We start from the raw sequence: 15,223 nt of genomic DNA, 5'->3' as shown, positions 1-15,223 counted from the left end.
AAATGACATAACATGTGTGCATATTTATAAAAGCAGTTAGAGTATTGCCTGGCACATGTTCAATCTGAGTGTTTGCCATTATTATCTACCTACCACCCATAGTGCCAGAATTGTGGTTTGGATATCTTGGGGAGTAAAGTGATTCTCTGAAGTGCTGCATTAGTATTATGTTTAGTTATTAGTGCTCCTAAATGTATCTGAGTGCTTTGAGCATGTTTGCTTGTATGTTTAGCCTAAGAGAGCTCCCTGAGTAGTTTCAGAGTTAAGAGAAGGAAGTGTGGTGGTAGTACGCAGTTGGTTTCCAGAGCTCCTCAAAATGGAGTGACTCTATAAAATCAAACTATGGTTTCTAAATTAATTTACCTATGAATATGAAAATACAACCACAGGCACATAGGACATGCTGAGCATCTGGCACTGGCCAGGCATCATCATTTCTGTGACCTCTTGGAGACACTGATAAGGAGCCTCCAAGACGAGCCTGATGGTTCTCCAGAAAATGCCTCCATCCCAGAGCCAGCTTTTCTGTTTTGGCCATGGGATAGGGTTCATCACTTCTATTCCCTTTTCAGCATACTTTTGACTTTGCTTATGTGATTTTGGCTAAGGTGGAATCATTATCATGCAAGTTAATCCTGAGAAGACTCTTCCCTCTAGAAAAATCAGACCTTTTTCTTCTTGCATTTTGAATTTTCCTTCTCACTTTATGAATACAGTAGTTCCCCCTTATCTAAGGTATCATTTTCTGTGGTTTCAGTTACCCAACGTCAGCTGTAGTCCAAAAATATTAAATGGAAAATTCCAGAAATGAACAATTCATAAGTTTTAGATTGCATTCCATTCTGAGCAGTGTGATGAAATCTCACACCATCCTGCTATTTCCTGGCTGAGGAATTGAATCCTCTCTTTATCCAGGGGACCCACGCTGTGGACGCTCCCCACCTGTGAGTCACTTAGGAGTCATCTCAATGATCAAGTCAACTGTTGCCATATTGCAGTGTTGTGTTCAAATCACCCTTGTTTTATTTTTATTACAGTGGATTTCTATAATTGTTCTATTTGATTATTGTTGTTCATCTCTGTCTTATTTCTAAATTAAACTTTATCATAGGTGTGTATATATAGGAAAGAATAAAGTATACATAAGGTTTGGTACTATCTGCAGTTTCAAGCATCCACCAGGGGGTCTTGGAATGTATGCCCCACAGATAAGGGGGTCTACTGTATGCTCAGGAATTTTCCAACTGAAAACCATTAATCATGGCTGTCTCTTTACCCTCTACCCATCTCTAGCCATGATCCCATCTCTCTCATTCTCACTTATTGAAAGAATAGCTGATTCTTTCTGTTTCTCTGGTTCCTCACCCATTATTCACACATCTACCCACCACTATGTGGCTGATCCTTCCCAAAGACTCCACTGAATCTGGGCTTGATAACATCACGAAAAGCATTTATTTAGCAAATTAATTTTCTCTCCTTCCTTCCTCTTTCCTCTCTCCCTCTCTTTATCCCTCCTTCTCCTGTTTTTTCTGTTTCTTTATGACTTAAAACATTTATTGAGGTAAAGTTTACATACCATTAAATTCACTCTTATTAGTGTACAATTCAGTGCCTTAGTAACTTTGATGGTCGACCATCACAACATCCTGTTTTGGAATGTTTCCATCATACTAGAAGGAACCCTCATCCCCATTTGCAGTTATGCCCCATCCCACTCCCAGCCCCAGGACATCTATCTGTTTGAATGTTGTCACTCTCTTGCAGAACTGAACACTCTGCACCCTTAGCTTTCCTAACACAGTCCACATGTGAGTCATACTGGGACTCTCAGAATGTTCCTTTTGTCTTCTTCAGAAGGGAGTTCATCTTCCTCTGCTCACACCCTTAACCATTGGGTTTCTCTAACCTTCTCCCTTGGCCCAGTGCTTTGTGGGCTTTCCCCGAGTCATTTCTCTCACTCTCATGAATCACCTATCTGGTCTAGATTTTCCACTGTTCTGTGTCCCTGTGTTTATCTCTTTCCTTATCTCCTAGGTAAGCCGACCTTTTTCTCTAAGAATTACCTCAGATGCTACCTGTTCTAGGATGGTGCTGTGATGTCTCCCGTTTTCTAATTGTTGGTTGTACTTCCTGTCTATAACTGTACATGGAAGAAGCACCACTCATGAGATGTAACCCTAAGTCAGCTTTCTAGTCTTTCCTGCCTGTTATGGGAGTTCTTCTCTTAGCTCCTTTCCTGCTGCAGATGAAAACTCAGGTAGCCCCACCCACTCCACTTCTGATAATGCTTAGGTAAGGGATACAATTTCAAGCAAAAAAATTAAAACGTCCTGTCTTATGTAATAGTTAAAAGGTAAAACTTGATTTAAAGGGAAAACTAATCTCCCTCCCTGGTGCTAATCTGGTGCGGAGGGAAGGTCTACAGTTAAAGAAATAATGTTTTGGCTTCTTTTCTCAGCTAGCTCACCTACACTGCTTCCTCCTAACTCGGTAATTCCAATTCTGCTAAGTATTTTGCCCGGAAGAGAAGAAAGGAGACCAGCAAGTTCAACTTGATGGATCCCGTTGTAGTGGCTTAGCATCATGTCACTTTGGACTTGCAAGAAGTGCAGAACTGGCGTTTTCTTCCAGTGGTTCTTCCATGGGTTCACTTGAGATTCCAAAACACTGGGGATATTTCCCCCTCAGTTCCCTGAATGTAGTGCTGCACTCTCCCTCTTCCCCACCCCGGCTAGCCACTTCCTTCTTTCTCAGCCCCCACAAGTCCAGAGATACCCTAGCTTTCCTCTGTGAGGTCTCTTTTCCCCAGAAGGGGGTTCTCCATCCCAGGATATATAATAACCACATTCCACAGGCACTCACCCCTGTGTGTCTGGCACACAGGAAATGTCATGTATTCTGTGCCCCTAACATCTCTGAGAATCCCGTTCCTTCACCAGTTGCAACCCTCTATTTGGCTCCAGCGTGCTCTCATTCTCATTTAGTGGTCTCATTTAGTATCATCCCAGACCACTGCATCCCTCCAAAGGCAGCTCTCTGTGGTCTCCTTGATGTGTAACCTTAAAGTGCAACTTAAAAAGGAGTACCTGCCTTCCTCTCTGTGAGGAAGAGTTCTTTCCAAAGTCACCCCTTTCTCAAATCCTCTACTCAGTCTCTGGACAACTCTAATGTGAGTGAGCTGTGAGAACCAGGCAAATGGTTTTGCAGGATCTCCTTTAAATGTTTGCACTTCTTTCTGGCACCTCCCTTTGGGATGTAGTACTTGCTGAGTCTTGGTGGTCCAGGAAACTTCGCATGAGCATCCTGTTACAGACCTCTGTCTTCCAGTCTAGGATCTCTTATTAAAATGTAGTATAATTATATTTATGGTCAGTGTGCTACTTGAGAGTGTCAGTGCCTTGAAGACATGAATTTATTTTAAAATATTCTTTCTCTGTGCTTATACCTGACATGCTGCAGGCATGCAGTGAATTTGAGTTTTTCCCCAAGATCACTCTCCTTCCATGATTATGAGGTGAGGAACAGAATGGTCTGGGCTAGTGTGCACAGTTAGAACTCAATGTTGAAACTCTATTTCAGCCAAAAAGTTCTCGTTAGCACTTTTGATTTCATTTACCTTTTTCTACTCAGTGAATTTGAGTTTTTCCCCAAGATCACTCTCCTTCCATGATTATGAGGTGAGGAACAGAATGGTCTGGGCTAGTGTGCACAGTTAGAACTCAATGTTGAAACTCTTTCTATTTAAGCCAAAAAGTTCTCTTTAGGACTTTTCATTTCATTTACCTTTTTCTATTCAACTCCCAAAAAAATATTGTTTACAGATTTTTCACATTTTATCATTTTAGGAATAAATTGTTTTTTTTCTTTTAAAAATGTTTCATTTCATAATTTATACCACTGTGAACACTAGTGTAATAAATGATTTTACAAATTTTTGTGGCAGATTACTGGGACATTGTCCTTAGTGGTAACCTCTCAGTAGTTTCAGAAAACCTTCAGAATGAGACTGAGGAACCACTCAAATAATAAGTAAATTATTTTGATAACTATATAAAAACATTTTAATTCTAAAAGTGAATTTATGGCACCTACATACATGTCGAGCTAAAACAAAATTGATTCTTAGAGTTGCCACTATATTTTCCAGTTGGTAAAGTTTCTAAACACGTGACCCAGGCAGCTGAGGTAGTGACTATGCAAACAAAATTTCAGTGCCACGTGTTGAGCTCTGTACTGTTTGAAATATTTTAACGTGGAAGATACATTACTTTTCTATTGTTAATCCATTGTAAAAGTTTATTAATGCTTTGGATAATAGATATATGTACACTTGGATAATAGATATATGTACACTGAAGAATATTTAAAATTTTTGAGAGACTGTATAGTGAAAATTTTTATCTTTCTATTCTCTATTCCTGACCCCACAGTTTTCCTCCCCAGAGTTAGCTGCTTTTAACAGGTCTCATATATCATTCAAGAACTATTTTGTATAGTTATAAATATATGTGCTGTATATATATATACTATAAACAGCAAATATGGAGACAAAAATACCCATATTTCTTTTTCACACAGTGTTTTGCACCTTATGTTTGTGGTTTACTGTGTCTTTGAAGTATTTTCATTTCATCCCAAAGAGAGTTGCTGCATTCTTCTACATTCGTGCCTATTATAGGGATGGTGCATTACTGCAGTGCATATGCTTGAAATTAAGCAGTGGAATTTTTATGTTAATAGTCAAGTCCTTTCCCTTTACGGAGGAAGTAACTGAAATTAAACTTTCAATTGCCAGTTATATTAATACAGACCTTTGAAAATACATAAAATATCAGGTTATACTTTATGGCTCTCTAATGATCTGATTACTTAAGCATTCCATTGGTATCTATTGTGTGGGGAAAATAGGTTGTAAGTACACAGTTTCTATCTTTATTTCTCTTTGACAGATTTGTTCACCCACCTGTGTCTCTATTTCTTTATCTGAAAAATGGGGGGTGATAACAGAAAGATCCCCATGAGTGGTTGTGAGGATTATAGTGGGTTAATATATAGGAAGCACTTACAGCAGTGCCTGGCACATAATGGGCACTCCATAAAAGTTAGTATTATTACATTACTATTTAGTTTCCTTCCTGGTATTGCAAAATTGTCTTTGCAGAAAAACATTTATATTATATTATATTATAAAGCTATTTTTAAATCCTAAGTAAATATATGGTAGCAAGGAATGTTATGTAGACTTAGGAAAGGTACATTCTTCATTATCGTACCAGGAGGTCTGGAATAATTTTCCATTGAATCAAAGGGAAGGAAAATCTACATACCCTTTATAATTATTTAAATTTGTCTTTTTTCATTTTGTTTCATGTTTAACTTGGAAGATGTCTTGGAAAAGAAGAGATCATGGAAGTTGCTTATCATTTAGTTTTCCTTTCATCATTAAATGTAGTAAGACCCTAAAGTCTAAGTTCCTTTTATGTGTAAAGGTTATTTTTAGGAAAATAATGACACTTAAAAAATGTTCCAAAAAAGCACCTTAGATTTGGCTACCTTGGAAAAGCATTAGACAGTGCTGTTCTCCTTCAGGGATGAAGACTTGCTTTCAAAATCCTGCAACACTGTTGAAACTCAGACTTGCTCTTAAACAAAAAGCTGGTGTTGAAACATGCTACAAGCGACATTATTGCATGTCAAGTACAAATAGTCATCCATAATTGCGGAGAGGCTTGTAAAGCAGTGTGACCTGGAATTGGCCAAGTTAATTTGAGGTTTAAAGCAAAGCAAGAGCATTGAAGCAAACCCTTTGTAAAGTATACTGAAAAAGTGTTGACCTGTTATCTAACATTTTGAAGCTTGTCGGTTGGCATGATTAGGTAACTGTGTCTTGTCCCTTTAGCTTGCACTTGGTTGAAACTAGTGGAATCAATTGAAAAACAGCTTTGTAATTTTTTTCTGGCATAGCATCAGTGATGTTGGTCTTGCCAGAGAAGATCTCTTTGAGTTGAGGACAAATTGAAAGAAGCTCTGAAACCAACACATAGCATCTCAGAATGTTCTGGCAATATTTTTGTATTGCCGCCCCATCTACTGCAATATACATACAACAAGAACTCTGATTCTGTTTGCTACTACTTTTGTCCAGTGATTGCTAGAAGACCAGAAGCAAAAATTAACAGAATGTCAGAGATGACATACCTCACCATATAAAAAACAATCTCATAATTTAAACTTATTTGTCAAATTTTTCAACAGTAACCTCAGGAATATTTGTTTCTTTGAACAGGATTTTCCTTTTCTTCAATTTGTATAGTCTAGATTTATTTCCATTTTCATAAAATTTTCATTAATTTATGCATGAAAAATAAGCAAGAAATATTTGAATATACATACATGAACACACATATCTATATAGGTATACACATATATACATATGATTCCTATGTAAAAGAAATTATTTTTCAGTGTAATAAAGCATAGAGTACACACAAGTTAGCTTATGTCTGTCTATGTGCATTTGGACTACAGAGATAGATGCATTCATAGTTTTGGCTGATTCTAAAAAGGGACCTTAACCTACGAAAGGTTACAAATCACTATTTTTTGAAGATTATTATCTAGTAGGAGAGAGAAGCCATAATCTAAATAATACAATAGAAGGTGTTAGAAGTGTTGAGGGTCAAGGGAGAGAATATAAAGTGCTGTAGGTGTTCATGGGAGCATGGGATGACTTCCAGCCGGCATTCACCCTGTTTGTCCATTGTTCTGTGGTCAACACAGAACTGTGGGTATGGAAGGTAACATCAAACTGGGCACATGATATCCTTCCTTCTTTGCTGCTGAACACTTGTGAAGTGCAGGAAAGATGGGTGAGCTGTTTAAGAATTTTGGATTTGGAGCCCAGAGTTCATGTAACTTTTATTACCTATCTGGCCAGTTTTTGGCAGGAGGGAGGCAGGGTCAGCATGCAGAATGGATGAACTACATCTCTGGAAGATGTGAAGATTATGGATGAGTGAATGAGTGAGTGACTATGAATGAACAAATCGGTTATGTGATGCATGATTTCTGATCTGACAGGATACACAGTCTCAACAAGCCAGTATACTCATTAACTAGTTGACTACCATTCTAGTGTGGTTGCATACCATGAGAGTGAGTTAATGTAAGTTCTAGAAGATTCACAGTACAACACCCAAAGGTATCAAACTTTTATCCACTAATAATTGAATATTTTACTATAATAAATGTCTGTAAGCTGCTCAAGTTTTTTTTTTGGTGAAGATTAGGAATAATATATATTCATAAATATAATTCATTTCCGAAGTATCGAAATTGGAGATGACTTTTTGTAGATGCAAGAGAGGGTGGTGTATTAAGCAATCCTTACAGTTAAAATTGCTGTAGGGTTTTTCTCTTTGAGAAAGAAAATGTTTGTTAGGTACATGTTATCTGAAAGAAATGTTGCCAAATCATTCTCACACCTAAACTTTCTCCACATAAAGAAATGTAACTCTCAGCATTTGCCAAGATGATATTCAAGGTTGTCTGTATACATTAAAAATAATAAATACATATCAATATTTCATGATATCTGCAGTCTTAGTAGCAGTTTTGTAAAGTGTATGACTAGCCACAAATGGTTTCTTCCTTCTTTTAGAGCAACCAGGCACAACTATTTAGAGCATTTTTGGTTTTGAGTCCAAGGTCTAGCATTTTTTAGCTCAGCTGACATTAAGAATAGATAGTACAGTTGTCAATATGCATTAAATTTGGGGGCTATTTAAAGATTGCCATGAGAATGTGTTGTGAATATATTAAGCTTTAGCCCTTAAATGCAAATGTCTATTAGCAGGGAAAATTCTAAAGGTTATCTATTTTTTCTTTGGCTTAAAACATTCCTGTGAATAGTAGAATATTCTTATTGTAGCAGATGACATTTTGATTTGTATTTGTCTTGCTTCAGTAGCTTCCTTTGTATTTATTTTAGCTTTGTGATTTCAGAAGTGGGGAGAGCTTTAATATGTCACCTCTCTCCGTGACGTTACGTGGCAATGCTGAGAAGTCAGATTGTGATAGTATTAATTACCTTCATTATTTATAAAGCCAATGTCCTACTTTAACAATGATTAAAAATAAGCAACATAATTTTAAAAAAACTTCCTGAATGACATCTCTTTTTATCTTCAAACCTTTTACAGTGTATGCATGTGTGTATGTATAAATGAATATTATATGATATTAACATATCTTTTCTTTTAAATCAAATTCTTTGTCTATTGTTTTCTAGTTTCTAATTTCTACGAATTTGTGGGTGAGAGTAAAATTGGTATGTTGCAAAATGTGTTCTCTTTTCATCTTGTTAAGCCAGACACAGATTATAATATTTCTAATTTGAATGTTTATTTCAAATATGATTATTTCACCTCCCTGATTAAACTTGCAGTTAACCTTTCAAGGGTATTATTCTGCGACTAATACCCTTAGCCAGACATACAAGATTGACCCCCATACATCTGCAGTCTCATTTCATACCACGCTGAGCTTTGCCACGTGTATTTCATCTCTTTAGTCTTCTTTCTGTTTGTGCAACCCAAGAGCAAAAACATACCATGAGCACCTAAGCCACAGGGCCTTTGCATATTCTATTTCCTATGCCCAGAGGTGATTGTTAAAATATTTAACCAGCAGTAGGGCATGCATACTGATCAATCCAAAGTGACATGGGCTAGAGCAGAATTCTGGAGGCCCTCTGCTGAGCCTTTTGGTTGGCTCCAGAGAGGTGTGGTGGGGTCCTGGGACAGCATGGAGATAAGGAGTAGTTGATGGGGGAGTGGTGTCCAGACATTAGCTACTCACAAGCCTATCTGCCACCTCATAAATCCATACCAAGTACTTGTCTACACTAGGAAAATTTCCTTCCCTCACTCTGCAGCACATACACACACCTCATTATTTCATCTCTTCTTTTCTTCCTCTGTACCCCAATTCCTCAGAGAAGTTTTCCCTAACCTTCCTGATGAGGACTGTTCTCATTTAGGCTTTCATAGAAACGTCTACCCCTCCACTGTGCCTTTCATGTGGGCAATTTATAAATACCCCATACTCATTTAAACAAGGTGTCACTCGCAATAGTTGATAAACTCTATGAGTACGGGGATTATCAGTCTCCTGACAATCTCATCACCACCTCCACCTCCCTCTAGAATTGTAATCCCAGCACCGAAGAGGTACTCAGTAAATTTTTATTGAATGAATGAGTTTTCAAAAATAATTTAGAGCTTCTTGGAACACATTTATATGTTTTAAATATAACCAATGTACATGTTATCTTGGGGATGGATTGTTGGGAAGATAACGTTTTTTGAAAACAATCACCTTCTTTATGCCTTCTCATACACTTTCCTGAAACAATTTTCAAATGGTGGCCAGTTCCCATGCTGTGACTTATCCTTTGGTTCCGGTAGAAATGCTTTTCACTCACTTGATGTCCAGTGCAAAGATTTAATCTCCTGAGTGACTCATTCATTGTTCTTAAAGCTCAGCAAGAAACATTGCTTGAAAGCCTCCTGTGAAAGGGTATTTGGAACATTGGAGCAACCAGTGATGGGTTAACTGTGGTTCTACCTTCAGAGATTTATCAATCAATCTAGTAATTTACTCCTTATTTATAAGAGTTTATAATATTCTCTTTTCCCATTACAATATTAGGATGCAGACCATGTATTTTTTTCCAAATGACATAGGGCAGAGCTTCATATATTTATTTGAATAGTTTTTGATATTAAAGATGAGGATGATAATGGCAAGGTTACTGCACAATTGTTTGCTAGAGTTTCCCCTTCCTTTCCTGAAATTCCCAACTACCTATTCTTTTTAAGTCTGTTATTCTGTTATTGCCGAATTCCTTCTAAGTTACATTTCGTGTATATACTGGATAGCTATAACTTCTGTGAAGAAGGAAGTACCAGTTCAATCAATGTACTCCTCAAGCCTTTGCAGTGTTCTAGTCTTACCCATTGTCCCTAGACTTTAGTGCATGTTACTATCATTTCCTAGCTTCTCATGAGTCTTAGACATATATATGTATCAGATTAATGTATCTCATGTTTCACATGCCTTTTATAACTAGTTAGCATTGTATTTTATTAGATAATTTAACAAATATTATTGGTTTTCCACTCTTATCTATCTATCTATATGTGTATGCATGTTTGTGTGTGTTTCATCTTTCTCCTGATTTTTGGACCACGGTTTCCTCAAATGCATGATTAGAAGAAAAACTATGGCTGCCAGTTATAAATTAAATCTAATCTAGAATGATTTCAGTTTTCATTTAAATTAGTAATTGAAAATAATTGTGGACATAGGATATGTCATTGATTGAGCAGAAGGAAGGAAGGAAGAAAGGAAGACAAGATACCTGAGACCTTTTGGTCCAAGCAGGGAAAATCAGCCACTGGAAAGGCTTGAGCAGTATAATGATTGATTGAGGTGGAATGTGTGTCTCTCCCTCGTATATTTAAATTATTCAATAATTTTGGCCATCAATCACGTGGGACCTGGTGCTGTTAAAAATAACTTCAAAAAGCCTGTTTTCTATGCACAGTGTAGCAGACACTACGTGTGCCCTACTCATCCTCTTGCCTTCATCACTCCAGTGCACACACCACTTTTAATAGCTAGCATATATGTTTCTTTCCTTTTTTTTTTCCTTTTTCCACCTCTGGAGTTATTTACTGCCCTAGTAGGAGGTTACAAGTACTGGGCAATTACTACTATTATGGGAACTGGTGTCAATACTCCAGCTGCCTTGCCCCTTTGCAAGAATAACTCAGGGATGACTCTTGGATGACTCTTAGGCATTGGTTCTATAGGAACTGGACTTCCAGTCACCCATGGTGTTAGAAGGCTTTATATTTCACCCTTTCTAGGCTGCCTTCCTTTTACTATCTTACTTCTCCATCCTGTCTGTTTTTGTCCTTCACTTCCCAAGTAAATTACTTGCACTTGAATTCATTTTGTCTTATTTGTGTTGTGGAGCCCAAACTGAGACATGCAGTTTGCAGCAGTGGGGATATTGAGTGAAGGTTAAAGGTCAATGTTACTACTGTAAGTTGTTAACCTGCAATTCTTAGAACAGCAGTTCTCAATTGTATTTTCATTTGTTTCACATTCCACTGGACCTAGAGGGAGTGATGCCTAGGCATTCTAGCCGCAATTCCATCTCTTACAACCTACCCAAGAATATATGTTAGATTGCAGGCACCTAAGAATATTATTATAGGAATGATGACTTAACATATGATTTTAAGTACATATTTTTCAAGTTGTCATATTTTTATTATTTGAGTTCTTATTATTTGGGACGTACATAATATCTGATTGCATACGCCACATGTCAGGAACCCATTGTTGGGAACCACTGTCTACAGGAGGCCAAGTTCTCTCTTTGGGTCAGTGACAACTAAAACAGCTCAATCAGTAGCAGCTGCTGAATCAGAGAGTTGTACCTGTTCCTTACTAAAGTAGCAAACTTTAAAATCATTAATTCCCTGTGTGGTACCAACTGAATTGTAGGAGTCCAGAGATTTAGGTCTGTGTATCGCGCATACTTGATCATTAACCATGCAGCTTAACTAGTTTTAAGTGGCCACTCAAAATGACACAAGACTTTCACATAATTATTTCCTCTCAACCAACATATTCAAGTTTATGAAAATTAAAGCAAAAAAGAAAATGGTTTCATTTGCAAGTTTCTCCGACTGAACATTTCTACCATTAGCATTTTAAAATCTGTTTTACACAGCATACATAATTGGGAGCTTTCTGCAGTTTTCTAAAAAAATAGGTCTAAGATGGACATTGATAATGCTATCTATAATTTGCCTGCTTTATTAGGAATTCAGAAACTGCAAAAATTAGTGCTTCAAGATATCTGCTTATTTGACTCTGTTAGTTTTGCCAGAATGCTATCGTTAGAGAAAATGGAAAAAGTTAGAATTTTAGGTTAATGTTTTCTTTCTTGAAATTATCTAGCAAAATTTTTAATAATTAATATATTAAAATTTAATATTTTAATATTGGTAAACATTTCAAATTCTATAAGATCGTTTCCATCTACCTATGAGTTACATGTTTTTTAAGTATCTACATTTCAAGCGTCCTCTATTTTGTATCAAAACAGATTTGTTTTATCTGAGGGTTTTCAGTGTCTCCAAATGATAAACAGTTTTTACGAAAAGAAGAAAATCTCTTTTTTAAAGCAGCTTTTTTTTTTTTAACGAACTTCTTTGTACATATATTTTACAGATTAAAGGATTTACCTGAAGACAAAGCATTCTATTCATCAGAGACTGGACAAGAGTTACTCTTGCATTTGGCAATTAAAGATGATGTTTCCATGGAAACAGTTGATCCTGCTTTCATTCATTGGCTGCTTAGGAGGTAAAAAAAAATCCTGTATTTTCTAAGTTGAGGTTAGAAGTATACTCGAGTCATATGCTTACATAATTTTTAGATGTTGAAATAAAACTCCACCAGTAGCAAAGAAAAACAAATGTTTTTCCCCCCAAAAGGAAAATTTAAATTCTCTAATCTGATAATTGGGTTCTTATTCCTTCCCTTATTTTTGTAAGCCATTTTTATTTCCATAGCAAATATAATGACATCTGATATTACAGATCTACTGTAATATTATGCTTTGGTATTATGAATATAACATCAAATTTGAGCATGTTAATTTGTGACATTTTTTTTCCAAAGGAACTTAAAGCGGTGAGATCTCACATATAAAGGAGCATATAAATTTAAAAAGTGCTGGTATTTTCATATGTTTTACTTTTAGCAAATGACTTATCTAAAGGACCAAAACTGAATATAGATACAATTTTCTTTTTTAATTTTGGAAAATTTGAAATTTAGAATAAAGTAGAAAGAAAAAATGAAAAAAAATTATCGTCTTTGACACATACAAAAGCAACTATTACAAATCATTTGTTGTATTTTCTTTTGTTAATTTTATTTTATTTTCTGGAGAAATAAGTGAAGAGTTTTTTTAAAATAGTGTATATATAACTAACTTTTTGTTTATTTTATTTTGTTTTCCCTCTTTTTATGATATTCTCAAGCACCAAAAAAGCTGAAACAATAATACAATGAATGAATACATCTGTAGGTATCATTGAGATGTAGCTATTGTACCATTTTACTGTATTTCTTCTGTATATATGTGTGTGAATGTGTGCTTTTTCCTTTTTTTTTATCTGTCTACTTATTTTGGCTAACCCATTTGAAAGTAAGTCATAAAAAGCATTACTCCTAAAATTCAATACTCATCTCCTTATAAAACCACTTTTCTACATAAACATAATTTCTTCATGATACCTGAGGAACCTAAGAAAAAAGTAGCTTGAGACTTTTCTAAAAGAAGAAAATGGGTGCGGAATGAGGCCAAATGGAGTAGTCAGGTAAAACACATGTTATTTAAAGACATGAATAGATTGGAATAGACTTTTAGGCTCTTATGTCAAAGTTCAAACATGCTTCAAATATGTACATGATAATATATAGCAAAAATCCATAATCAATAATAGTTACAGATTAAAATCTTTAACTTTTAAAAGAAAGAGGGCCGGGCGCGGTGGCTCACGCCTGTAATCCCAGCACTTTGGGAGGCCGACGCGGGTGGATCACGAGGTCAGGAGATCGAGACCATCCTGGCTAACACGGTGAAACCCCGTCTCTACTAAAAATACAACAAATTAGCCGGGCGTGGTAGCGGGCGCCTGTAGTCCCAGCTACTCGGGAGGCTGAGGCAGGAGAATGGCGTGAACCCGGGAGGCGGAGCTTGCAGTGAGCCGAGATCGCGCCACTGCACTCCAGCCTGGGCGACAGAGCGAGACTCCGTCTCAAAAAAAAAAAAAAAAAAAAAAAAGAAAGAGGTTTTTTGTAGTTTTTGCAGATTTTTACTCTGATGCCTCAATTTTGTTCCTAAAACATTTTCATTGACTGCTACTCATCAAGTACTGAGGACAAAAAGAATAGTTGTTTAAAAATTTCTGACTTTCAAATGGGCTTTGGAAAAAGTTCAATATGGTAAAGTATTTTATTCTTGGAGTCTTTTCTTCATTTATAAAGTTTCAAATATAATCTCTGTTTTAGGAAAAGGAGCAAAAGTGACACAAAATGTACTGCAGCAGTATTACTGTTTATGATATGAAATTTTGTAAAAGCAGTGTTGAAATTTTCCAAATAGTTGAGGAGACATTCACAGAAAGACATACTCAGAAAGGGGAAGACATGTTTAGAAAGTAGAAAGGCAGCAAAAGAAAATGAGATCAGCTTTTAAAAGGTTTCACATTTTTAGTTGTAATTTTACATTATGTGCAATTTGTGTTGTGTTTCAGCATTTTTGAGAAATGTTTTACATATTTACAAACAAATATATAGAAAAAGCAGTGTCCACTTTAGTAAGATGTGAAGACATCATAAAGAATTTAAAGGTCAACTTATTCTCTAGATATGGTGGTAAAATGTTATAAGGATTTGTAAGGGAGAATTGGATTAATTTACATGTGACAAATTATATGTAATTATATATATTTGCACATATATGTAGATATGTTCCCGTGTGTGTAATTGTACATGCAAATATATGTAATGTATGGACCCCTGAACTTTATATTTTCCTCTTTAGGGAATTAGAAAGGCAGTGGAGGCCTATGTCCATATAAATATACACTTAAGCCTATTATAATTGAGACTACAGATCATACTATATGAGAGAATTTAGATTACCTTCATGAAATTATTTTTTAAAAATTATCAATACTATAATGAAGGATAAAAGACATGGTCACCAAACAGGAACATTGGCTTACTTTAGTATTGTAGATTTAGTCATGGACAACATATGCCCACAAAATTCACATATTTGGGCTGCTTGTTTTCACAGTGATAGTTGCAATGTATGCAAATACAGCCCAAGACTGCTGACACACATCTTCAAATGCTTTCAATCATAGCATTCTTCCGTTCTATGTCATGCAAATGTGAATGAATTTCTGTACTAGTCTTCCCTTAATAGTGATTAAGGAATGCTTTGAAAGCAAAATAAACTTTTCAAGTTCTTCCTGAAATGATTGAGGAGTATTTTTCATTTGGTGGGTTTAATAACACCACTCTTACAATCACTGAGAAAATGATCAAGAATGCCTCT

The 15,223-nt window shown here is 36.0% G+C and overlaps 1 protein-coding gene across 3 annotated transcripts in view; it reads left to right on the top strand.

Moving 5' to 3' along the window:
* CNTN3 (contactin 3) overlaps window positions 1-15,223 on the top strand; it is a 358,712-nt gene that overhangs the window by 80,955 nt on the left and 262,534 nt on the right. For 2 of the 3 annotated variants that reach the window (XM_055110140.2, XM_063602820.1), the window contains exon 2: window positions 12,316-12,450. In XM_055110140.2, the coding sequence (XP_054966115.1) occupies window positions 12,396-12,450 (55 nt within the window). In that variant the 5' untranslated portion in view covers window positions 12,316-12,395. Of the gene's footprint in view, window positions 1-12,312; window positions 12,451-15,223 lie in introns of those variants that run through there. The other variant, XM_057301830.1, reaches the window with a different exon arrangement.

This window comes from Pan paniscus, chromosome 2 (assembly GCF_029289425.2).
Source record: "Pan paniscus chromosome 2, NHGRI_mPanPan1-v2.0_pri, whole genome shotgun sequence".
Lineage (NCBI taxonomy): Eukaryota > Metazoa > Chordata > Mammalia > Primates > Hominidae > Pan > Pan paniscus.
Note: the sequence above shows the minus strand (reverse complement) of the source record. Positions and strands in the feature narration are given on the sequence as shown.